We start from the raw sequence: 26,056 nt of genomic DNA, 5'->3' as shown, positions 1-26,056 counted from the left end.
AGTCTACTAGAAAGATACTAACCTCTTCTCTAGTGCCTATACTAAGGTTTAAAAGTATAATAAAGCTACCTTTAAGGCTAAGTTACTAGCTTCTAAATATAAGTTAGAGGCTAATACTACTATATTAAGTAATTCTCTAGCTAAGAAGGTTAGAATATCCCCTTTTATAGTATTTTATACTATTTTATACTATAATACCTTATTCTAACACCTAATAAGGCAAGATAAAGGTAGTTATTATTAACTAGGCTTAGTATAATTTAGTTACTAGAGCTAAAAACCTTAGTATTAAGATTAAGAAGCTTATTACTTCTAGAGAGAGTAAGACTTCTAGAGAGAAGTCTGCTATTACTAAGCGCTATAAGGAGAAGAAGAGAGAGTAAAATACTCTAATATATTATACTATAGCCCTCTAAGTCTAAATAGTTGCCTTTAGAGTAGAATAGAGAGTTTTAGGGCATTATAGGCACCTTTAGTATAGAATAGTTCTTATAGCCTCCTTTAGCCTCTTTCTAATATACCTATACTAATTAGCACCTATATAATTATAGAATAAAGTCTTCTTAGGAATAATATACCTTTTTATTCTCTTCTATAATATTTTAAGTTATTATAGGCTATAATAGGCTATATATCTTCTATATAAGTCTAAGTACTATTAAATACCTAAAAACCTTATAGAAAAAACTAGGTAAAGGTACCTCTAGATTCTTATAGTTAGTATATTTTAACTTAGTAATTTTTTTATAGTTAACTACTATTCTTCTTCTTTTTAAAAGGCTAGCCTAGCTATCTTTTAAGCTATTAAGCCTTAGGGTTTTACCTTAGGAGTGTTTTATTATTCTTCTAGAACTATTTAAGTATATTTAATAAGATATTAACTCCTAGCTTCTATAAATTCTTATTATCTAGGTACTCTACTTATTTAATATAGTATAGCTACTATCTATCTTTATCTTGCTTTCTTTTAAGAATTTTCTCTACCTTCTATATATTATTACTAAATATATATAATATATCTATAATTTAGATATTTAGGTATAGAATTAGGCCTTTTTAGTTAAAAAGTTTAAGTAGTAAGGTATAGAAGACTAGGTATACTACTTATAGGCTAGAAAGGTCTACTTTAAATAAGGTTAGGCTAATTTAGGCTATAATATACTCTAGACCTATATACTTCTAGTCTAGCTTTTACTTTAGTCTTATTAATTTTATATACCTATTTAAGATTATAACTTAATCTCTAACCTTAAAAGGTATAAGTAGTTAACTCTTATTTTAGTAGGCCTCTTAGTAAGTATTAGCTATAAGTATCTTTTTCTTATATTCTTATTATATCTTAAGCACTTTTAATACTATTTAGAGCCCTAAGGGGGATTCTTTATTACTAAGAGGTATAATAGGCTAGTCTATACTATAAAGAGCTACTCTCTAGTTTACTATAAATAGAGTGCTCTTTATAGTTATATATATACTATTATTATATATAAATTCTATAATTAAGATCTAGAGAGCCTAGTTATCCTACTCTAGAGTATAATAGTACTAAAGGTATTGCTTAAGTATCTAGTTCTACTTTTTAGTTTAACTATCTATCTATAGGTAGTAGGTAGATAATAAGACCCTTCTTAAGTTAAGATAGTGCTAGAATATATCCTAATACTTAGCATTTATAAGGGGACCTTAATCTAAGATTACTCTTTTTAGCACCCTATAGAGCTAGATTATCTCTCTTATCTATAATTAAGTAAGGTCTATGCTATTCTAATTACCTCTTACTAGTATATAGTATGCTATTTTTATTAATTAATATACTATAATAAGTATAGTATTATATACTATCCTACTTATCTTGATTAGAGGTAGTTTAGTAATAAAGTTTATTATTACTTTCTACTATACTCTATTAGGTAGTAGAAGAGGCATAAGTAGGCTATAGAGATAGTATTATGCTAAGGTAGACCTCTTATAAGGTATATACTCCTAATAGTACTATTTAATATTTACTCTTATCTTATTCTATTTATAATAGTACTAGAGCTTCTTAAGTATTCTTCTTATACTAAAATAACTAGCTAGTAGACTATTATAGTATTCTTAAAGTACTAAGGCCTTCTCTTCTACTATATAGAGCTCTACTAGCTTAGTAGATAAGATTATAAGCTATTATAGGGCGTTATAGGCTATTATTTTACCTTTATTACTAGAGTAGGTTATCTTATCTAATTCTATATTAAGAATACCCTTATTAGCTATAGGTTACTTAGAAAAGCGCTTCTCTAACTATATAAAGTTATTTAGAGCTATCTTTATCTCCTTTTAGAGGGTCTTTAGTAGGGCTAATTAAGTAAGGACTATAGTAATTTAGGTACTTATTCTATCCTATTTACTTTAGAGTAGATCCTTAAGTAGTTATATAAAGGTTTTATTATACTTCTAGGAGGGCCTTTAGGCTTCTAATATATAGTCTAGTTATCTTAATAGTCTATCTACTAAGTTTATGCTCCTAGGCTAGTAAGATAAGGTAAAGTTATACTAGCTTAATACTAAGTATAACCTTACTTATCTATAGTTTAGTACCTTAGTCTTTATAAACTATTTAAGGTTTATATAATCTATTAGGATATTAAAGTAGATTCCTTAGAGGTAGTAGCGCTAATATTTAATACTATTAACTATTATAAGTAATTATTAGTTATATATATTATAGTTATACTCTACTATAATAAGCTTATATAAAAAGAAGTCTACTAGCCTTTATTACTCTATTTATCTAGGTTATAGCCTATATTAGCTTAGAATACCTAATATTGCGCTACTTAAGGCGTTAACTTTAAGCCTTATTAGTCTATCTCTTTTAAAATATGCTAAGATTAGTATATCTAAGAAAGTATTCTTTAATTTTTTAAATATACTAATTGCCTCTAGAGGTAGCTTTAGGGCTTAGCTCTCCTTTCTTTTTATAGTAGATCTACCCTAGGCCTACTCTAGTTTCTTCTTTATAAAGGAGGTTAGTAGTAAGACTATATAGCTAAATCTAGCTATAAACCTCTAGTAATAGTTTATAAAGCCTATAAATATATAAATATTGCGCACTATAGCTAGTAATAGCTAACTTTAGATTATTTTAACCTATTCTAGGTTAATACTAACTCCCTTAGGTAAGATAATATACCTAAGGTACTTTATATAGTCTATATACTACTTATACTTTAAAAGCTTAATATATAGCTTATAGTTGCGTAGTTAGCTAAGAACCTTCTTTATATAAGCTATATACTCTTCTTTTATATAGAAGAAGATTAGTATATTATCTAGATATATAATATAGGTAATATTAATAAGTTCTACTAAGGCTTTATTAATAACGTAGGTGTACAGCGAGCGGGCCAGTACACCGAGCAGGCCACTTTTGCCAAGACCACACCAAAACCCAACCTATTATAGCCCAAAATACCACAAATTGGCGCTGTATAAGGGAAAATAAGCTGTAGTATTACTTAGGAACCTTATCTGCTCTATTCTTGCACGTTCGCGCGTTATGCCCACCCTCTCCACACCATCCACAGCATTGTTAGGATGGTTCACCTCCTTCAGCGCGCACCTGCTTCTTTACCCTCTTACCATCACTACGCGCCCCAAACTCCTGCAAAGCAGTTAACTGCTGGCCTTCTTTAACTGCAAGGCTTCCCTTAGCGTAAATACGCCTTCTTTTGTGTGATTTTCGTCGTGTAGCAGCCTCATTAGCCGCTCAAAGCTCGCTAATTTCCTATTGTGCCAAAACCAGCTTGTGCGCAATAATTGCTGCCCCCTTTAACACCTTCTTAAACGCCTCAACTATTAATGTGGGAGAGCTGTCTATATGCCTCTGAATCCTTGTCTTCACAAGCGTCGATTATAACCCAAGTTCTAGGGTATTGCTTAGGGTTTGCAACTGCCAGGGCTTGTTATTTATAGGGAGTGGTGGTAATAGAGTGCGCAGCTTCATATCAAGGGTTAATATGACCCGTTCTGGGTCATAAGGGACCAGTCCTGCGCCTCGGAACCCTCCCTAGATGTTGCTAGGGGTAATAGCTTTCTTATAAGCTGCTTTGAAGCATGGCAGGAACTCCTGCTTTGTGATGTGGTTGATCCGGTTGCGCATGAGCTTATTGACCTCATCCCTATACGCCTTCTTCAGAGGGCCAAAACAAGCTACGTCAAGGGGCTGCAGGAGATGCGACGAGTGCGCAGGCATGCATAGGGTCACAATCTTGTGATCCTTGCAGTATTGCTTGAATTCTGCAGAGTTGTGGCTCCCATAACTATCAATAATTAGCAAACAGTAGGTGCTAACAGTACATGTCTTTGTATGCCTGTCAAAGTGCTTCAACTAGTTAAAACCAAGCTTGTTAGTAGTCCAGCCGTTTTCAGAGATAGCAATAGTCCAATCTTGGGGCAGGTTGTTGTCCTTGTACCAGTTAGACAGGTGTTAGCGGGCTTTGAAGATGATGTAGGGCGGAATGGCCCATCCTGTGGCATTGATGCCCTCAATGACTGTTACCCACTCCCAGTTGCCTGGCTGGACCTGCTTTGCTCGTCCTGGCTTCTCTGCATCTGTGACAACAACTCCAGTAGATATCTGGCCCATCATGAAGCCTGTCTCGTCGAAGTTGTACGTGTCATTGTCCAGGATACCATACTTGGCTTTGATATTGGCTACTAGGCCAAACCAGCCCTAGATCACCGCAGGATCCTCGCAGAGGGCTCGCTTATAGTCGTACTTGCAATTAAAGACTGTTTTAAGCTCCTCCTGACGCGAAACAAACCTGCTAGCCCACCTTAGGCCAACAGGGGCCAAACCGCGCTCTTTTTGCAGAGAATTGGCTATATCAGCTACAATTGTAAGCCAAGGGGACTCTCCTTGCATAACTAGCTCAAGTATGCGCATAACAATCACCTGCTCCTTAGCGCTGGTTAGATTACATAAGTTAGCCATAGTATCAACACGTGAAGGTCGTCCTGCGCGTCGATAGTCTAGTGTAGTTTGAGAGACTCTGTAGATAGCTGCAGCACGTCGCACTAGGAGTTTTACGTCTTGTTTAAGAGCTTAAAGCGCAAGCTGGATCTAACACTCTTTTAACGCGTTAAAATGGGGTTGGTAGGGGGGCATTTAGATGGTGATGGTGTTTTAGTGTAGTCTTGGCAAAAGTGGCCCGCTCAGTGTACTGGCCCGCTCGCTGTACACCTACGTTATAAGCCTAGAATTATATAGAAGTATTAGTAAGGCTAAATAGTATAACTCTATACTTAAAATACCTATATTATATTTAAAAAGTAGTCTTCTACTTATCCCTTTTCTTAATTCTAATTCTATAGTAGGCGTCTCTTATATTAAGCTTAGTATAAACTTTTACTTATAATAGGCGCTCTAGAAACTTAGTAATAAGAGGTAGAAGGTGCCTATTCTTAATAGTAACCTTATTAAGGCCCCTAAAATTAATATAGAGGTAGAGACTTCTATCTTTTTTCTTAGTAAAAAGTATTAAGGTGCCTACTAGTAACTTTAAATACTATATCTAACCTCTAGCTATAAAGTTATTTAGATACTTATATAATACTACTAATTTAGCTACTAATAAGCTATATAGTAGTTAGAAAGGTAGACTTTTACCTTCTATAATATTAATAGCTAGGTTATTTAAACTATATTTAGAGAGGACCTTTAAGTTATCTTCTAATATAATATTAGCAAATTTAATATATTATAGAGATATTTAGTCTATAATAGGATCTTCTTCTCTATTATACTCTATAAAGTTAATAAGGTAGGTATATATATCTACTATTAGATTACGCATATTCCTCTTAAACTCTTTAGTATCTTTACTAGAAATCTTTTAGAAAGAGTATTAATTCTTTACCTTCTCTCCTCTAAATAGTAACCTTCTAGTTATAAAGTTTAGCTTAGGTTAATATATATTAATCTAAGATAGACTAAGGTATAGCTAGTACCTCTTTAGGTCTATAACTATAAATAGAATATCTTATATCTTCTTATTCCTATATAAGTTAGTAACTATAATCTTAGTAATAGTTATACTATAGATATAGATATCTATACTACTAACTTCTTTAGCTAATAGGCCTAGAAGGGGTTTAACTTAGAGATTTTGCTCCTTTACTATTAATACTAATAGTAGGTTTAGTTAAGAACTAGGGTTAACTAGAGATTATATTGCCTCTAAAGACTCTATAACTACTAGGATAGTAAGTAACTATATTAGTCTTAGGTATAATATAGTATAAAGGGTGCTAAGGTCTTTACTTTCCTATATTTAGGATATATAGGCAAGAAGGTATATATCTATACCTTTTACCTCTTCCCTTTTCCTATATCTAACCCTTTAGTAGGTTTCTTAGATATATTAGAGTGCAGGCAGTTAGGCTAGATATATCTAGCTTCCCTATATATATAATAGGTAATAGTTAAAGGTTTAGGTTTCCTTAGCGCATTTTTAGTCTATTTTAGGCTATTATAGCTTAGACTTCCCTTCTTTAACCTTTTAGGGGTCTTTTTACCTCCCTATCTATTCTTTAAGTCTATTTTACCCTTCTCTTAGTCCTTTATAAGTTTTTTATCCTAAGTTAGCCTAAGTTAACTCTTTTAGTAGTAAATTATATTTATAGCCTCTTTAATCTATATAAGCGTTATATAACGCTCCTTAGGTAATAAGAAGAGCTACCTCTAAGTATCTTTAGGTAAGGTATAGAGATAACCTATTACCTAGAGTATAGGGACGTAGGTTTCTCCTAACTCTTCCTAGAACAGCCTTATATAATCTAACAAATCTATTAGTATCTAATAAGGGAGTATATAGAACTTATTTAAGGCCTTATATACCTACTGCCTTTATTTAAAGAGGGTTTCTAGAGAGCCTAGCATAACTACTTTTATAGCTTCCTAGGTTAGTTCCTAAAATAGGGATAATTAAAGTTAATCTAATTAATATGCCTCCTAGAGTATCTTTAGCACTTTAGAGATATATTATATACTAAAGTTAACCTTCTAAATCTTCTATAGGAAGTTAGCTAGAAGCTAGTAGAAGTACCTCTTATAATTATGCTTCTAATAATTAAAGTCTACCCTATTGCATTTTATAAATATATAAGGTAGCTTATGTTATAGAAGGCTAGTAGTTAGGACTACTAGCACTATAATTATTATTAGTAGGCTACTATAAGTAGTGTTAAGTGCTATTAGATTATCTGCAAGGTATTTAGCTTATAACTCTTAAAGTTATACTACTTAGAGCTACTTTTTAGCCCTCTAGTGCTATTCTTCTAACTACTACAGCTTAGTGTCTAGATTATTAAGGACTAGCTCTTTAGGGACTATAGTAGCCTATTATATAGTATTTAGTGCTATTATGCTAGGGTATAGGCAACTCTAGGCTAAACTAGATGTTTTATTAGAGTTTATTTATTAAGAGGCTTATAGTGTCTCCCCTGAGGCTCTAGTAGATATATATATAGAGGTTTAACTCCTAAGTACTTAAGGTTGCACCTTAGGTAGGTCTAGAGTAAGTTCCTCTATATAGGGGCTTATAATAGAGCTTATTATTAAAATCTAACTAGTTACTCTCCTATATAAGAGTAAACAGAATATTAGAACCTATATACCTAGGTTATAGGAGAGGGGGTAGTATTGCATAAATATAAGATACTAAACAATACTAAATAGGTAGCTATAGGTTATATTAGTAGACTATAGACTATTTACTGCTAAGCAGGAACAGGGTAGAGTGCCTCTAGTATATATACTAGGCCCTACTACCTCTAGCTAACCCTAGTGTCGGCCTATAGAGCTAATAGTAAGAGGTGTATTTTCCTTTAAGTTAAGCTAAAGGCAAATAATAGAGTTATTATTAAGTATTCTATATACTTTGCACGCTATATATCTTATCTACTACTATATAATATTATAGTAAGGTATAGAAAGTAGAAAGTAATTATTAGCTAATTATCTATAAGAAAGGATAGGTGAATAGATATAGATACTTGTTGTTGCACCTACTGTTGTTATTGTCACGTGTAGGGGCTAGATGCTTGTATAGCGCTTCTTAAGACTAATTACTCTTTAATATGCAATTATAGTTCTAATGAGCTAGCTAATATTAATGCCTAGCGCGTTAAGGCAGCTTTCTTGGCCTTCTTAATCTTGCACACAGAGGCAAATATGCACTATTATGCTGCTTAAATTCTTAAGCTACAAACTTCTGCTTCACGCGATTGGCAGCGCCAATACTAGTTGTAAGTCTCACTGTTAGTTTGCCGCTCCTTCTAGCCTTGGCACGTCTTATTATTTGCAACCCGAGTAGTGATATAAGTCTAACAACGGCGCATAGGTGAAAGCTTTACACTATAAGTAGAACTATATAATGAATCTTACCTCTGAATATAAACCCCTTTATGCAGGTTCTGTTTTGCATTTCTTGCAATAAGGTAGTATGTGCTAGAGCTGGGTGTAGCGTGAGGCTATATGTAACGCAGGCTGCTAGAATGTCTACTTGCAGCATTGCTTCTTATGAACTTATAACATTTACTCCAGCTTAGATTGCATGCTGCATTGTCTATAACTAAAACGAGATAGAATAGAGCAAACTAAGGCTGAATCGCGCTATCTTTATATTGACAAAGACAAGTTGTGCAGAGTATCCTAATAATAGAGCGTTTTTGTTGGTGGTCTTTGATCTGTAGAGTCAGGAAGTCTAAAATACTGATTTACATTCCAGGACTCTCCGTTGAGTGCGCCCATCATTCCAGTGCGGAACTTGTATTGCTGACCGTCACCAACGATAGTGCTGACATGGCAACAGACAGCTATCTTCGTGGAAGGCCAGCTACACTGCTGACAGGAATACTGGCAGTCAGCACTTTCTTTTCACTACGCCGCGTCTTGTTCCTTGTCCCGACCGTCATTATTCCGTAGATAAAGCTGCGTCACTTCATCTTCGATAGGGACGCACGAAGGAAGAGGAACAGCTAGCGTCAAAGACCCTGAGCGGATGAGATACCGGATTTGAGCCTACATTCCACGGCTGGCACGTGTGCGGGATACCATGTCTGTGTACCTAACGATTGGAGAGTCAACCCTCAGGCCTACTACCAAAAATGAGGCTACAGAGCCACGTGCAATAGTTATTATCGTGAGACATCTTAGTGGAATGTTCTATAGGCATACGCGATTAATGTTTTCTATCCAATCAAATTATATCCCTGTTGTAGCGGTGCGGCCGCTCCGGGTTGTATGATAGTATAATCTACTATAGTAAGAAGAAGATATAGTAGAGAAAATACTTTAGTTTAAGAAATTGTATTAGTAGTAAAGTAGCAAGATTTTCCACTGTAGAATTAACATATCATAAAGAAGATAGCTATAATGTTAGTTTAACTTCAAGCTAGAGATAGTATAAAGAGTCCACTCTCGCATCAAGTCAAGCGGTGTTGCCAGGTTTGGAATTGAAGCAACAGTCCAGAGAAGAGCACCGGCACCAACGCATGTGGCGACCAGCAGCCCTCCTGTCAAGTTCTTGTGTTGCCGTCCCTTCTTTTGAATGTTGAAGTCTGACCAGGTGGGAAAGATTGTACGCAACCAATACTTGAACATCGGATCCGGGTAAATGAAGGTGTTCTTCTTTGTCTTTGAATCCAACCACCAGCTCTGACAGCCGCTATTGAACACGAGATTCCTCAGTCTTGAATGCACCCATGCCAGGTCACGGGTCTGAGCCTCGGACTTGACCATGATGGAGTCGGCTGGGTTGCGACTGCAAAGCACAGGCCTCAGGAGTCGGCAGCTGTAGTTGATCTGGCACTCAGAATGAAAGATGACAGAGTGTTGGCCAGTAGCAGCGTTCGGACCATATAGGACAAAGAAGTTAGGGAATCCTGACACGACTGTGCCCTTGTATGCTTCAGCGCCGCCAGCGGCATCCCAAATCTCATGGAGATCCCGACCGCCAATGCCCTTGATCTCCATAGGGAACAACCACTTCTGCGTGGCAAAGCCGGTAGCGTAGATGATGACATCGGCTGGGTAGGTCGCTCCAGTCTCAGTCTCAACATGTTGTTCGCCAATCTTGATTACTCGATCCTTGGCGAGGTACATGTTCGGAGAGTGTAGGCAAGCAAGATAAGTTGCTGTGTTCACACGGCGTTTGCATCCCGGTTCGTAGTCTGGCATCAAGACTTTACGGTACTGTTTCGGAGCGTCGTTTTCGATGTATTGCTTCGTGGCTTCGCGGATTTTGTTTCTCATGCGTAGACCGTTTTGGTCCATGTAGAAAGAGTAGAAGACACTCTCTAGCTGCCATGCAAGAAATACACGGTAGAGTCTTGCCGCGAAGGGCACGTATCTCATCGTTGCTTTCCAGAGCCCTGAATAGACAGGGTTTCCCTGTAGGTTCGTCAGCAGGCGTTCGCAGTGCAACAGCCTTGCCCTTTGGCCCATCAACGGCTCGCAAACGCTAGGAGCGACTCACTCTCTTCGTCCACCAATGAGCGCTCTTCACAAGCTGGTTGACTTTCCCGTGAGGTGCTACTTCCTTGACGAGTTCAGGAACAAATTGAGTGGCCGAGGCGCCATTGCCTAGGACAAGGACGTTCTTATTCTTCAACTCGACGGAACTATCCCATTGAGCGCTGTGGAAAGCTTTGCCTTTGAAGTTAGAGACACCTTGAATGTTCGGTATATTGGGCCTGTCTAGGGTGCCGATCGCGCTGACCACCACTGGGGCTTCGCGCACAAACGTATTGCCGGTAATCGTATCTTCAAACGTGCAAGTCCAGAGCTGCCGACGCTCATCCCAGACCATGCTCTTGCACACGCTGTTGAATTTGCAGTGGGGGAGTATGTCGTATTTCTCGGCTACCGAGAGAAAGTCTGCTACCCGTTCAGTCATACGGCGCGAACGCTGCGAATCTTAGGGCTTACACGAGTGCAATTCATCGCGACCAGGGTACATGCTGGACCAGTCAGGCTTCAAGGCGAAGCTGTATGAGTAGAAATGGCTTGGAATGTCACAGGCGCAAGCTGGATAGCGGTTGTGCCACCATGTGCCACCGATATTGTCGGATTTCTCGAATATGGTGAAGTTGTCGTGTCCGAGCATTCGCTTGAGCTGAACTGCCATTCCGAGGCCAGAGATGCCTCCTCCCACGATGATGACCTCTTTGGAAGGAGCCATGCTGACGAACACGATGGTAGAATGTAAACAAATGTCAAGGGAAGGCTCGGAGAAGACTGGCGACGTGCAAAAGAATTTGTTTTCATGTATAGACGTGATCGCAAACCACTATATAAGCTGTTGTCGAGCCAAACAACGCGCAGCTTCCTGTTTTGGAAGATCGCAGTAGGAGCGCTTGCAGCTGCCAAATCTGTGGTCAAGGCCGCCGGCTAAGGACTTAGTTGACTTAAATCTCGCTCACGCCGGTTAACGTGCGGGGTAACCCACACGTCCGATATCGGCTAGATCCTGTCAGCTAGGTACAAAAACTTAGGCAACCGCAAGCACTTGAGCGCGCGTATCAACCTCTGCTGCAGCCGTCTTGATTCGTATTGCGCAGGCTGTTCCACTTTCTGTAGCCACCAGCTGCTCGGCTTGTTACATCCAACATGGCAGAGAATCTCGGAAGCTCTGGAAAAGCCAGTCGCTCAAGATCCCGATCAGGCTGGTAATGACAAGCTCTAATCGAGTTATCCCACGCGACGCTAAAATTGCAATTGTAGCCTGAGCTGTCGTCGCAGAAGGCGGAAGTGTGCGTTTCCACCAAGATGCTCCCTGCAGCTCTCTCTGAACCAATCCTCACAGGCGACGGAACCCAGCCACGGTGCCAGAATTGTCAGGCTCGTGGCGAAGAGTGCCCCTGGGGCTTGAAGGTGTCGTTTCACCCATCAAGAGCGCACCAACTCTCCAGTGAAGATCGCGCCGCCTTACTGGCGATCGAGGAAGAGAGAGCGTTGGCTGGTGTTCGCTCGCAAGTACTGGCAAGTCAATGCAGATCGTGATGTTGTCGCTCCGACGTGCGCACAGTGGCTCACGACATGCAGATTGTGAATGACACGGACCAGGTTGTGCGCGATTATCGCTGCGACCAGAGTCTGTCGGTACATGCGGCTGACGAGTCTCAAAGCACTGCGAGGAGCCTTGATGCGGGTGCAGGTCGGCTGAACAGCACCTCGACCGCAAATGCCCCAGACATACACAGGAAAGCTGGAGCTGACCAGGACTCGCGGGTGGAGCTTCCTTTATTGGACCCGGCCATTCTGGATGTGGACAATTCTCGTGCTACGACCAATGCGCTCGGTGCCAGGCCAGATCTTGACCGTCTGGGTGGCGAGCAGTCCATTGAAGAGTCTCCATCTTCGTCGACCCGGAATTTTCACTCAAATGAAGACAACGCCTCTTCAGCGAGTACATTCGTCCCACCCTTCTCGCTTGGCCAGGCCGTTTCGCTTAGTGCATCACCAATCCCCGAGCTAGAGTTCCCGGTGTCCGATTTGGAACAAAGCCAGCTCATTTCTGCATTTCTGCAAGAAACGGGAACCTGGTGCGAGACCACAGACTCTGAGAGGCATTTTACCGTCTGTGGCGTTCATGAGATGATGGACAGCAAGGCATTCGCAGCTGCGGCTATGGCGCTTGCGTCTCGGCAACTTGACGCTGTCAAGAGCCGCCAACGTCAGGCTACGCTTAGACTATACCAACATGCCATCCAGTTGCTCATTCATCAGGACCCTTCTCAGGCTAGTGCAACCGTCTTGGCTACATGTACGCTTCTATGTGTGTACGAAATGATGGCATCCGAGGTCGGGGAGTGGAGACGTCATCTCAAGGTTGGTCTTCCCGAACGCTAGCGGGTTATCGATAGTGGCTTAGGTAACTCACAGGGCTGCGCAGGGCTTTTGAGGTCCAGAAAGTGGAACGGCTCCAGTCCGGAAATCATAAATGCATGTTTTTGGGCATTTGCGCGCATAGGTACGCAAAAACGGCGCCTCCTCGTGCGACCTTGCTGATGTCTACCAGATGTGTGGGCGGCCTTCATGACTGAAGAGAAGACGCTGATTCCCACTGATTCATGGGTAGACAATAGTGCCATACGCTCGGTTGCGGAGTGCGGCACGATCGATGCTTACTGCAACCTTGCTACGCTTGTGTTCGCTAAGATCACGAACCTCATTGCGGAGAGTAGGAAAGGATCGGGAGGCGAAGCCGAATTAAAATCGAGAATCAACGCGCTGTGGCGCGAACTACAAGAGTGGCGGGACTATCGTCCTCGAAGGGCTCTCCCCCTTCTCAGGATTGAGTCGCCTCAAAAGAGCCCCTTTCAGATCATACTTTTCACACACTCCTCATCCAGTAAGTCTGTGTAAATATGTCATGCACAATTACCGCTTTACTTACGTACGTCATCAGTCTGCGGTAATTCATTTTACCATGCGGGGTCGATCCTGCTGTTACAAGCAGGGCACGTAGTGCAGAGTAGACCTGACGCGGACGTAGACAAGGTGAGTCATCGCCATGCGGCGGACATCATTAAACAGTCCTAAGATAATCTGCAGTACGACCCGGTCTGGCACGCCAAAGAGCTCTGTGGGATCAGTACGTCAAACCCTTCACAGTACGTTCATTCTCATTGATGTAAAGACGTGGCTTCGTGACCTCACTAGGAGAAACCGCTGACGAAGTCTGCAAGTGCGAATTGGGTCAATCATCTACAGCCCCTCTACATTGCCGGCAAAGCATTCGGCTGTGGTCTCACCGTGCAACCGTGTGACGGAGCACGCTCCCCAGGGGGCGATATCCCGGGCGAAGAGGAGCATCCAGCCGAGAAGATTGCACTTCTGCGACACCTGGCTAGGATAGAGCGTGAGACTGGTTGGAAGACTTCCGGACGAGCGGCAGACCTCAGAAACCTCTGGGGAATTGGATGATACAGCCTAATGATCGAGTGCGACTGGAAAATAATAAAAGCTACACAAACATCCTTGTGAACCAAACAACATACAACGGAGCGTTCTTCAACCCCTCCTTTCGCCAACTGTGCTCTGTCTTTCTTATGAGGACGTCCTCTGCGACGCGCACATCACGCCTTGTCATTGGAGATGACCTGAATCTCCTGATTAAAGATGGACTCGCCTGTCTGCGGTGGAGCGTTGTCCATCTTTTCCTGATCCTCTTCCATAGCTTTAGCCATTCTTGCAGCGACATGCACAGGGTTACCGCCCTGCGAAAAGATGTAATCAACCTCTTCGAGGCGGAGATTGCTCGTTTCCGGATAGAAGAAGTAGAAAATCGGCACAAAAAGTAGGTTGGTAGCCATGAAGATCAGGTACGCCTTCCACTGTAGTCTGTTGATGATGACAGGAGTAATAGTGACGACGGTGAAGTTCCAGAGCCAGTTTGAGCTGATACCCACAGCCGTGCCCTTTGTGCGCGCCTCCAGCGGGAGGATCTCGGGCACATATACCCAAGGCACACAGTTGACGCTCATGCCAAAGATCAGCATGTACAAGAAGAAGAATGCGACGGCTGCAGACGCATAAGCTTGTCCATTGGCAACGCCCGACTGGGACAGAAGCGCTGAGATCATCAGCATACAGATCCCCAGGCCGAAGCAGCCCCACATCATCGTCTTGCGGCGGCCCATACGGTCGAGCGCGAAGGAGGGAAGGATCGATCCAAACATGAACATCATATTGATGCATCCTCCCAAGATTTGCGCCATATGAGGGGTCATGCCGACGTTCTGGACCAACACTGAGGGGATGTAATACACCACGAGGTTGATGCCGCCTGCTTGGTTCATGAACTGAATGCCCCATGCCAGGAGCACTCGATATCCGGTCTTGACGCCATCATTCTTGAATATGGCGAGATAAGACTTTGCCGCGCTAGCAGAATCCTCGAGCTGAATGGCTTGGATGATGGCATCCCTCTCTTGGACGATGTACTCGTCCGTAGGTCCTTTCCCGTATACCGCGCAAAGAACCTCCATGGCTTCGGCCTCGCGTCCATGGTTGAAGAGCCAGCGAGGAGACTCGGGCAATGCAAAGACTAGGAATATGACCACGATAGCAAATACCATTTGGAACGCGATGGGGAACCGCCATGCGAGAGCACCTCCGACGAAGGACAGTCCGAAGTCCAACCAGTAAGCGAAGACGATGCCGACGCCGACGAAAAGGACTTCAGCCGACACCAGACGGCCGCGTGATTTCCTATCGCAGAGCTCTGCCTGATACCTGACGCGATTCGTCAGCGCGTGACCTTCTGGAGTTGGCGTGTGGACGGCAAGGATGCACTTACATTGGAACTGTCGATGTCTTGAGTCCAGTACCGAACCCGGTGATGACGCGCCCAATGACCAGGTGAGGGACAGTGAAGGCGGTAGTCTGCAGGGTGGCACCGACTATGACGAACCCCATTGCCACCCAGATTGTCTTGCGTCGACCGAGCGTCTCACCCAAGAAGAAATTTACTTTGCGCCTGTCAGCCTCGGATTGGGTCAACCGTGGAGCACAAATTGACTTACGAACGCAGCCAGCGAGACATCCTAGGTTGTAGCAGCTGACGATGATACCTGTCTTGGAGTCGGATGGGTGACCGAATTGATCGAGCCAGTCCTTGTTCTGCAGGATTCCTCCGAACACGCCCTGGTCGTATCCGAACAGGACGAAAGCTATCAGACAGCACACTGTCACTCCAAACTGGAGGGACTTTCCGGTTCCAAGCCAGGAGCGCATGATGTAGCTTGAGGCTGCAGATGAACGTTGAAAGTGGCTAAAATGGTGAGAGTGCCTGGGTCTGGAGAGGTATGTTGACAAGAACTCGCTTATTCCGTTGCGACGTGTGCAAGACGAACAATTGCTTTATACGAGCTGCAGTTTCTCTGGTGCTCTGCAAGCAATTGACGATTTGTTCCAAAATGGAAACCATAGCCTCCGAGTTGGAGGCTCGTGGCAGCCATGCATAGTGGCGGTTTTCGGCTGAGGGGCAGCTTTCGAGTCTACGCAGACCACGGCGCACCACCCGTCCGGGGCGCAGTCTGGGGTCGACTAGAATCTGGGGTAGCGATTGCTCGGTAGACCTCATGCTGTTTTCGGCGAGCCAGCTGTGGGGCGCACGCAGGCGCTGAAACATCGGCGCTACTTGATGCACGGATGTCGTACGCTAGTAGTGATCGCAACAGCGCCTGCGCTTATTTTAGCCATGTTTGACATTGCAAAAAGATAGATCTCGGCGGGTGATCGGCTTGCGTTCCGCGTATCTTTGCTCAATCTCTCCAACGGGACCGACTGATCATTGCCGCTTGCGCCGTCACGCATACGCTTCTTTTGCGGAGGGACTGACCTGAGCTTCGCCATGTGTGCCTTTGTAGCAGAGCAACCCGCTCACTTATTCAAGGGACGAAAAGAGTAAAGCAATGGCGACGGATGAGTGGAAGGGTGAGACTTTACCGCTCTGTACTCTGCACGCCGGCACCAGAGAACCAGATTCGTCGCTGTGAAAGGTCAGGAGGGCTACACGAGCTGTCTCTCATAGCAGAACAAAGGCGTGCAAAGTTTGCTGACATCAATCTGTGTTCCCGTTTCACCGGGGAAATGTAGTGCGGCTCTCTACTTCGTAGTGCTTGATCCTTGGGCTTGTTGTGCATGAAATCGCTTAAGATTGATAGAATAAATATGCTCGATAGTTACATAACACAATCGTAGACAGGGATGAGCCTCACATCATCCGTTCAACACTTGACAAAGTCTCTGCAGGGACAGGGTCAACGTGCGTGCAATGGTACTAGGCCGTGCAATCGACATATAAAGTTACTGCTATATAATGCGGGAGTTCAGATCTCATGAGTTCACCTTTTTGACTTCGACTTTGACCTCGACTGTGACAGTTTCGTTTGTCTGTTAGCTGTTGCAGTCGGCTCGGCGCGCACAAGCTACTCTCTTTCACTTTGGGTGCACCGTACAGTACGGGGCACGTAGGCGCCAAGAAGACTTTCCTTCCATCTTGGAAACTTGCGGAGGACTAGTGGGCACGCAACGCGCATGGTATAGGTTTTGGAGGATTGCGATCATGCATGCTTTGACTGTAGAGCAACATGACGCTTGATCGCGGCCTGTACAGTCGACATGGTGAAGAATTCTCTCATGTCTCTGACAAATGCATCAGGGCGCTCCAACGTCGAGAAATGACCACCTCGAGGGTACTCTCGCCAGAAGCAGACGTTGGCTGCTTGTGTGGCCCAGTCTCTTGGACACTTATGTCACAGTCAGTTTTTGCTTTGGACGCAGAATGGGCCTGGGACCTACATGGAGCTGTTCCTTCGCATACATGCTCACTCCCGTGGGAGCGGCCACGTAAATTTCGAACGTTCTCTCGGCTTCGCGCATGCCGCGACCGAACGCTTCCCAGTAGAATCTCAGACCGGGCGTCGCTCCTTGAATCCAATGCATCATGACCAGTGTGATGATGTCGTCTTTGGAGAATGCGTCATGACAGTCGACCCAGTCGTGAAACTTCTCCACAAACCAAGCGAGGAGACCAACAGGAGAATCTCCGAGGGCAAAACCCAACGTCTGCGGGCGTGTCTTCTGCTGTTCAAGATAGCCACTCTGATCAATCTCAAAATTCCGCCTTATCTCCAACGCATCCTTCTCGAATTGGGAATACAGGACGCTGCTGAGTGTCCAGCGAATGTAGGCAAGCGGCGCTGTCCATAGAGTCGGCGGAGGAACAGGAAACATGTTGAGGTGTTGCGCAACCACCGACTGAGGATACTGTATGGCCACCGAACGAGTGATGAAAGATCCAAAATCACCACCCTGCGTGGCAAACCACCGATAGTCAAGGACTTCCGTCATCAGGATATGATATGCTCGAGCGACGATGTTCGGACCAACGCCAGACTTGAGCGGCGCAGGGGAGAAGCCGAACCCCGGTATGGAGGGGGCCACGACATGAAAAGCCTGGACGTTGTTGTCTTTCGGACTGCTGAGCTCTTCAACGACCTTGACAGCCTCCACGAAGGAGCCAGGCCAGCCGTGGGAGTAAAGCAGGGGAATGGCCGTTCGCTTGGAGGATCGAGCGTGGGTAAAGTGGATGACGAGCGGGCCATACTCGGGCACATTCAGCTTGACAAGGAAATGGTTGAAGACGCTGTTGAGTTCATTCTGCACCTCTTAGCGATTTTGTTTGGGAAGCCTCGCAGTGCGTCGACCGTGCACCGTATGCGCAGACTTGTGACGGATTTGTTCCAAACTCACCTCCTGCTTTTCCCAGTCATACTTCTCCCGCCAATAATCGGCTAAGTCTCGTACTGAGGAGACTTTTGCTCCTTGCGTCCAGTCATGCTCGCCGAAATCAGTCTGCTCCTCAGGATACCGCGCCAGAGCAAGCTTTCGCTTGGTGATGTCGAGGAGCTCTCTGTCGACTTGGAGTCGGAATGGCACAGGTTCGTTGTAGCGGAGGCTCTCTGTGGGTATTGGTAGTTTGAGCATGTTTGCGCTTTGCCACGAGATCACACCAAGCTGAACTTTGGTAAGCTGTCGAGAGGTCAAGAGCGGTAGCTTGACCTTTTGGGTCGCCAGCCGTATGGATGGGTGCAAGATCTTGTATCCATCATAAACAGACGATAGCGCCTGGCAACACAGAATCCGTGGAATGCCGATGACGAGATTGCGGAGCTACAGCACATCAAGCCTACGTACCGCGACACCGAGGGCTGTAAACTCAATCTTACAACACCAGGCGGTTGCGCTTCAGCTTGCTATGTTCAATGGCGCCAAGACTAACGGCCCGAATGCACAGTGGGGCCGGGGTGGCTAATCCTGCCAACAATACAGAGTTTCATGGCGATTTCGGGCGCACGAATGCGAATCGGCAATGGCCATTCCTTCTCAAAGCCTCTAGGATCGACTAGATACCTATGCTTCGTTCTTTGTCCTGTGCAGGATCTTGCCACATTGCTCACTCTCGCGCGACCGGCCTTAAATTAGGGGCTTCTCCCTAATTCACAGTTTGGGCAACTATTCTCGATGCGACAGCAAATGGAAAGGGTCGCTTGAGTTCGCTCTTTCCCTTCGTTGGGACGTGCGTTCGCAACGGAAGAAACGATACGCGTTCTTTTCCAGCGCGCCAAAATTGCGTCAATGCATCCCGCTGTTTGTGCGACGGGGAAGATAGCTCCACTTCTCTACTGTGTAGATAAGATAGAACTCGCGCATGCGTCGGCGCGTCGTTGTGGGACGAAGACGCTTCTAACCTAGCGGGTCACTTGAGATGTAAGTGATGCTTCCCAAGGCAACTACAAGCGCCAATGCGGCATTCGCACACAAGATCCGTGCGTTATGCCACTCATGACTCGATATGCTCCTTAAGAAACTGCGAACATGCGCAGACCCCCTTGCATGGGCTCTTCAGCAACTTGAAGGATCTCGGGAAAATTCTTGCCCTGCTGCGATTCTGACGTGTGCAACCGGGAAAAGCGCTTTCCGGAGCGTGACACACCCTACACGCTCACTGGGCGAGTCAGGTTCGATTCTAATTACGTTCACCGGAGTAGATGATTCCCTTGTTGCCGTGTCACGTAAATCATTCATCCCTCTTTGCGTCGCAGGGTCGCAACTGGTGATTACGAGGATAAATCTTGCAGAACAAGAAACTTTGATCTCTGGTATCTACTGAGACTCAACGCTGGCTTGAGCTTGAAAATGGGTTGTCCGCGCGGGAGTAGGCAGCGGGCCGCTTCCTAGCTCTTTTTTATCATTAGTGCAGGCTGGTCGTTTACCCGCCAAAGCGTGAAGACAGGTATGTTGAGCAAGCCGCATTGACACGCTGCTGACTATGTAAGACCTAGGCATGTTTGGTGATGAAGGCGGGACTTGCACTGCAGTAAATGCTCTGCAGCCAGTCACAGGTCCGTGAACGCTTCGCTGTACGTGGTCGAGGCCTTCACGCCGGTCTGATAGAGATAGAGAAGTGGGAACAATGTTGGTATGGTCGACCCCCAGTTTTCAATGTCTATAAAGTCGGGCTGTCGTTTAACTAATACCTTTCGACAGGTAATTATTTCCAACATCACTGTAGCAGCAGACAAAGCAATTAAAATCATGAAGATTCTGCACATCCTTTTGGGCGGAAGCTTTGCTCTGATCATTAAGGCTGCAGTGCCCCCTAGGAACGCCACGGAGGTCAAATTAGCGCAGATTAAACAACTTCTGACCTCTCAGCTCTCGGAGAGCGCCTCAATTATCTTTCCCAACTCTGATCGATGGGTTGATGTCACTCACCGTGCTGCCGCTCCTCGCGTTAACCCGGGCTACCTGGCTGTTGTTGACGTGGCCGTCGAAGACGATGTTGTTCAAACGGCATGCGTCCCGCTGAACCAGAACGGAGTTCATGTGTGCTGACTTTCTGAACAGATCAAAATCGCCAATGAAATCGGAGTCCCGTTCTTAGCTGTCACCGGCACGCATGGCTGGACCGACGACATCAGCCGAATCCAAGACGGAATACAGATTCGCATGCGTGGCCTTAATCATGTCACTCTGGGACCCAGCAGAGATACTGCCTATGCCGGCGGTGGCGTCATCCAATACGAGGTTCTCCAAGCTTTGTACCAAGATGGAAAGCAAGCTGGTAAGTATTCCCATGCACTCGTCATATGCACCATGGCAGGGAGGCGAATGGATTGGCTGACGAACGGACGTCGTTTAGTCCACGGTCTCTGCGAATGCGTCTCAATCATGGGTCCTCTACTTGGTGGAGGCCATAGTGTACTACAAGGTGCTCACGGCTTTGCTGCTGACAACCTGGTCTCCGCTAGAGTTGCCTTTCACAACGGCACTGTTGTAACAGCCTCGGAAAACGAGAATGTCGACCTTTTCTGGGGCCTCCGTGGTGCGGGTCACAACCTAGGCATCGTTCTTGAGTTCGAGGTGAAGGTTTACGACATCCACCCAGACCCGTGGAGTTTCATGACATTCGTATATGAAGCTGATCGGATCGAGGAGTACTTCAAAGCATGGAACCAGCTAGAAGATATCATCGCAGATCCCGGGCTTCTTGTACTGAACGGCTACTATCGTATGTTACCAGATCTCGATACTAAGAAGGTGAGAAATTCGTATTGATCATATACCCGTCGACTTAGCTTACCAACCGCGTCACAGCCTCTTCTCGTGCTGGAGCTTATCTACCAGGGTTACGATACTGCCGCTTCCCAGTACATTGACGCCTATCGTGCTATCAAGCCCATGCACGAGGAGACTGTTACTGACATATACTGGAACAAACTCTTCGACATCACAAATTTCGGTCGTGACGATCGAGTCTGCGTTCCAAGTCAGAACTGGGCTGGTTACGTCAACTCCGTCACTCGCTGGGATCCTGCGTCCATGCGAGAAAGCTACAACATCTTTGCCGATCTCGTGGCAATCGAAGCCTACAACACTTCCACCTTCATCTTTGAGTCTTACGGGCGCAAGGGTGTGCGTGAGTTCGCTGATGACTTCAATGCCGTTGCACCAGAGGAACGTAACAAGCATAACATGTTGGCTGCCTTCATCTTCTGGACGGGAGACAACAAGACAAAGCTCGGTATAGCCCGCAAATTTGGACAGAGGCTGCAGGCAGCCAGTCGGAACGGGGAGATTGCTCACTCTTACGTCAACTATGCCATTGGCGGTGAAGAGCTTGCACAAGTCTATGGTCGAGACTCTGCCCGCCTCCAAAAACTTCAGAAAATCAAGGCAGAGTTCGATCCTTACAACAAATTTGGTTACTATGCCTCACTCGTGGGTGCATAATGCCACAGCTGGGAGGTTAAGAGCCGCTAAGAACGAAGCCGAAGCATGTCAGGAAATGGGTTGGGACCTCCTGCAGTGCGACAATCTCCTGAGTGTTTGCAGGCGGCTTAGCAGATGTGTCTTGACCAGGGAAACGGGAAGAGTATTTTCATTTCTTAAGCAACGGATCTTGCTCTCATAAAGCGTCAAAAAGCTAGAACGATGATCGTGTCTATTCCAACATCTCGATTCAACTTCGTCACGTCCAAATAGACCACGTGTGTTCTATCCACCGACCATATGCCCTACAGCCGTTTCAACAATCGTTGGTGGAAATATCTGATGGGTACATAAGTCGTGATTGTGTAGCAGTTCAAGGATAGAGTCGGGCGGCCGCACAACACGTTGGAATCATGGAAACAAGGTGCCATTGTTCTTTATTAATGACGCTTCGTGAGATGCCAAACGGAAGGATGATCGCGACAATGGAGAGTAGTCCATTCGGAATTGCTCCTTCGTCGCGTGTTTGTCCTGTGCGCGTCTCTCCAGACACGACGTCCATATTCTCTTTCATCATGCCCACAACTAGCCCCAGCTGCGCCCAAGGTGACAGCCCTCGCAGCTCATGATCATGTCAAGAATGTGTTTTGGAGGGCATACGATGGTTGCATTTTGCATGTTATCTAATCTTTATCAGTAGTGTGGTGGTCATCGGCGCGAGATTTACGAGGTGTTGCACAGGGAAGCAAGCGGCTTACGTTCAATCATCGGGTGGCACCCCCTCGACTGATACTGTCACCCTTCGTACAGCTTTACTTACCTGACCACTCTTGCCCGTCGAAAACGGAGACGAACCCGCATGTACGGGCCCTGGTGTGTCGTATTCGCGTTTTACAGGGTGAATCCGCTTGCTTCTCCATAACGATAGACTATTTAATAGTCCCGTTCACTAACTGTGGCGCACGCAATCTTTACCCTACCCCACGCCATTTTTTTCTTCCAAATTGACAAGCGATGCATGTGCAGGCGTGCCATGTTTATAATGCGAGCACACGAGTGTCACACTGTATTATGGCATATCGATGATCCTCTTCCAGTGAACTAATGAAAAGATGTAACAGAATATCAGCTTGTCATGATGAAATCTGAAACCATGAAGTGATCGGTCCAATCGAGCGATTGACTGTGCTCATGATCCTTGCTTATTTCAGGACCGTGACCACAAATAGCGTTGTCAGGTTCATCGAAAAACTGGATTTTTACGCCTCTCTGGTGCCGGTACTTCTGATTGCTGACAGATTAGCTTCGCAGGTCAGTCAACCGACACCATATCATTAGGCAGTGGTAACGACAACTGTCCAGAACTGCGCGACGAAGAGTAACCCACTCTACATTCCAACCGTCTACTTTTTAAAAGCAGATGGAATAGGATTGAATTGGACTAGTGATTCGAATAAAAGGCTTGGAGGCTCATTGTCTTACTTACCCCCAAAGTACTGAGCACAGCAGGTAGAGGCATCGTGCATTGGTCCAGACTTCAAGGAATACTTAGCGCAGGCAAACTACGACGCTCTCTATCACCACACAAAATTTGCCTTGTGTCCTACATATCGATTGTCGACTACGGCGAGAACGACTGGCCTTGCCATGTGCACATACGAAAACTGATCTGAGCCTTTAACACGTTGTATTCAAAGTCCAAGCAAGTATGCTTCCATACAACAAAGGTCATCGCGCGCAAGCAGCTTGGTGTTATCACCTCTCGGTGCCCACCTAGCTAGGATCAGAGCCAAACGATCATAGTATGAGGCAACGTGATAGGATGCGATGAAATGCAAAACGCGAATCAGGACTTGTGATACGAAAGACTCTACGCGACCGCCCTCCTCCGTTTGCGCTTGCTGGAGCTGTGCGTTAATCTATCGTCTGCCGCTAGTAACGCTCTTGAGAGCTTCCCTTCGTTATTCCAAAGACCTATTTGCACCAACCGCTGGTGCATCTGTTCTTCCACTGAGACTTGTAGAGCCCCACATAAGAGCGGCGGCATCTGAAGCACGCTGCTAGGTAGCCGCCACCGCGTCCACTTCCTTTTTCTGCTGGAAATACTTGCATCTTGGTTACCATCGCTTAAATCCGTGGCAGTTTTTGTCAGACAGTGGATTCGCTGCTAGTGAGGATCTGGAAAAAGCGGGTTTGGTCGACTGCTGTTTTTTCTGATTCGATCTGAGCCAATCTATGTTCTGTATTCCTAAGCAGCGTCTAGCTAAGGAAACATCCTTCCAAAGCGTACGCCAGTCGAGCCAATCCATCAGATGGAAGTCACTGGAGCTTCAGCACGGGCTCGAGTATGACGAGGCAGAACCATGAGACGACTTGGCAAGATTCTTGGCTGCGTTTGATGGGCTCGAAGAGCTTCTCGTCGCATCCAGCCACCCAAGATCACTAGACATATGGCGTGCTGCTGTTCATCACAAAGCGTCCTGAGGAGACTTGTCCACCACCAACGGGCTGTCGACGCTGATGGAGACGAGTGTGACGTCCCTAGCTTCATGAGGGTACCGAAGCGCCCGGCTGTCCTTGAGACCCATCACGAAATCCGTTGAGGGAACTCATCTTGACCTACTTCGGCGTCGCTTGCGCTCCTCAACATCTAGTTTGTGATGATACCGACTGCCTGACCAGTTGAACAAGACTGAACACGGACATAAGCATGTTCTTCCTCATCTGACGACAAGGCACCCATTACGTGTGTTGCACATACGGCAGTCAGGCTCAGATTATCAGAAGCGCCCAAGCTGGGGCGTTTTGCCAAGCATTCGCGGGAAGAGCTATGTTCTGAAAGGCACCTTTGGCGGTCCTGGCTTGGAAGCTGATAAGATGAGTGGAGAACACAAAGTGGCTCACTTACCGACCCATGGCAGGGTATCGGGCTTTCCGGCACTGCGAGTGATTGCGTTCGGGGATTTCTCGAGTAAAGGAAGGCATCTTTCTGGCAGCGTACTTCTATGCCGTTAGATCAATCCCAATGAGACAAGGGAGAACCTTTGTCCAATAGAGATGGACGACTTGTCACTGCTTGGGCTAGGCGATAGCCTGCGAGATTTCAAGGAAGTTTGTCCGACAGAAGCGCCCTACGCGGAGTCATAATCGATCAAAAATCCCAGTTCTGATGAACAACGCAGGAAGGTTGATATAAAGATGCAGCAATGCGTCGAGGTGTTGCACGCTGGAAAGATCAACTGATGCAACCGAGTGATTTCTCGCTCTTTGATAAGAAAAGCTCGAACGACCAGAGTGATGGCCTCGAAGGCAGTGTACAGGTGCAAAGATGGGCGCATTTGTGACGCGGCTAGCGCTAGGAGCTTTACTCGAGAGCTGGACAGCTCTGACAGGGAAGCTGGTTGTACGAAATGCTTGCATGTGCGTTGCGGCGTGCGTCCATAGCGCCTTCATGAAACACACTCGCGCTCGGCCTTGGCCTGCGATTATCAACCTGAGCCTCACGGAGGCTATGCCACGGGCTCGTCCGTCTTTGTTCTTTGCGTATGACGCACAAGCGTTTTCCCCTTCGATGGGACAGAACTCATTGCTGAATGTCACTTTCAGCTCAGAAGCAACGGAGCGAGCCATGCGAACGGCCGGCTCGATCCAGACTTTTTTCGAAGCCGAGTCTGTAGTCGCAAAAGTGACTGCGTTCGTGCAAGAGCCCTGCGACCGGACCAAGATCGATAACCGGTGGCTACACATTCCAGATTGGGGCTGAGCTCGGCCAAAACCCACATGGTGAGGCGGCCCACTAAACGGGCCCGGCGGCTACGGTTGCCTCACGACCAAAAGGCACGACAGGCTCCACAGCAATCACCATGCACACGGTAAGCGCTCGTTCACCAGCTGTTGGTTCGACCGGTGCTTTCAGCACGCAGCTCAGCACGCAGCTCAGGGTTCGTACTCTCCAACAGCTCAGGTAGCTACAGCGATGTGTTGAGGAGCTGCCGATGGTCGCCAGTGCTCTCCCCGGTTGACCAGCTGTGGATGATTTTGAGTGCAGCAGGCTGTGTCTCTTGATACTCACTAATTGGCTTAGCCATCTCATCGCTCTTCGGCTGTCACCGCGTCTCTGTTGATGGGCAGGACTGCAGCAGGGGCGAGGCTATCTCCCTTGCATCGGACTTGCTGCCCGAAAGAGTGACCTGGTTGGCTAGCAGTAACGATGATCGAGGAGGA

At 45.6% G+C, this 26,056-nt stretch overlaps 5 protein-coding genes across 5 annotated transcripts; 2 read left to right on the top strand and 3 right to left on the bottom strand.

The window, feature by feature from the left end:
• Positions 1-9,424: 9,424 nt before the first annotated feature.
• Positions 9,425-11,285, bottom strand: C7974DRAFT_364307 (putative dimethylaniline monooxygenase; the record flags this gene model as incomplete). Its single annotated transcript, XM_046139792.1, has 3 exons — positions 10,976-11,285; positions 10,524-10,924; positions 9,425-10,438 (listed from the first exon to the last, which is right to left on the bottom strand). The coding sequence occupies exons 1-3, from the start codon at positions 11,226-11,228 to the stop codon at positions 9,425-9,427; spliced, it is 1,668 nt and encodes a 555-aa protein (XP_045993719.1). The 5' UTR covers positions 11,229-11,285.
• Positions 11,286-11,569: 284 nt separating this feature from the next.
• On the top strand, positions 11,570-14,361 carry C7974DRAFT_440624 (putative Zn(II)2Cys6 transcription factor). The gene is made up of 9 exons (XM_046145333.1): positions 11,570-11,715; positions 11,771-11,799; positions 11,853-12,022; positions 12,092-12,877; positions 12,932-13,019; positions 13,068-13,400; positions 13,458-13,549; positions 13,604-13,662; positions 13,738-14,361. Exons 1-9 carry the CDS (start codon positions 11,657-11,659, stop codon positions 13,973-13,975), a joined length of 1,854 nt encoding a protein of 617 aa, XP_045993718.1. The 5' UTR covers positions 11,570-11,656; the 3' UTR covers positions 13,976-14,361.
• Positions 14,128-16,112, bottom strand: C7974DRAFT_364305 (general substrate transporter; the record flags this gene model as incomplete). The annotated part of the gene is made up of 3 exons (XM_046139791.1): positions 15,577-16,112; positions 15,351-15,522; positions 14,128-15,286 (listed from the first exon to the last, which is right to left on the bottom strand). The coding sequence occupies exons 1-3, from the start codon at positions 15,785-15,787 to the stop codon at positions 14,128-14,130; spliced, it is 1,542 nt and encodes a 513-aa protein (XP_045993717.1). The 5' UTR covers positions 15,788-16,112.
• Positions 16,113-16,839: 727 nt separating this feature from the next.
• Positions 16,840-18,757, bottom strand: C7974DRAFT_465166 (putative hydrolases or acyltransferase). Its single transcript, XM_046146288.1, has 3 exons — positions 18,311-18,757; positions 17,357-18,217; positions 16,840-17,304 (listed from the first exon to the last, which is right to left on the bottom strand). Exons 1-3 carry the CDS (start codon positions 18,542-18,544, stop codon positions 17,119-17,121), a joined length of 1,281 nt encoding a protein of 426 aa, XP_045993716.1. The 5' UTR covers positions 18,545-18,757; the 3' UTR covers positions 16,840-17,118.
• Positions 18,758-20,155: 1,398 nt separating this feature from the next.
• On the top strand, positions 20,156-21,992 carry C7974DRAFT_364302 (uncharacterized protein; the record flags this gene model as incomplete). Its single annotated transcript, XM_046139790.1, has 4 exons — positions 20,156-20,383; positions 20,468-20,684; positions 20,763-21,160; positions 21,218-21,992. The coding sequence occupies 4 exons, from the start codon at positions 20,156-20,158 to the stop codon at positions 21,851-21,853; spliced, it is 1,479 nt and encodes a 492-aa protein (XP_045993715.1). The 3' UTR covers positions 21,854-21,992.
• Positions 21,993-26,056: the final 4,064 nt, after the last annotated feature.

This window comes from Boeremia exigua, assembly GCF_020726555.1.
Source record: "Boeremia exigua strain MPI-SDFR-AT-0100 chromosome Unknown C7974scaffold_10, whole genome shotgun sequence".
Classification (NCBI taxonomy): Eukaryota; Fungi; Ascomycota; class Dothideomycetes; order Pleosporales; family Didymellaceae; genus Boeremia; species Boeremia exigua.
The sequence above is the reverse complement of the archived record's forward strand: the minus strand, read 5'-3'. Positions and strand labels throughout refer to the sequence as shown.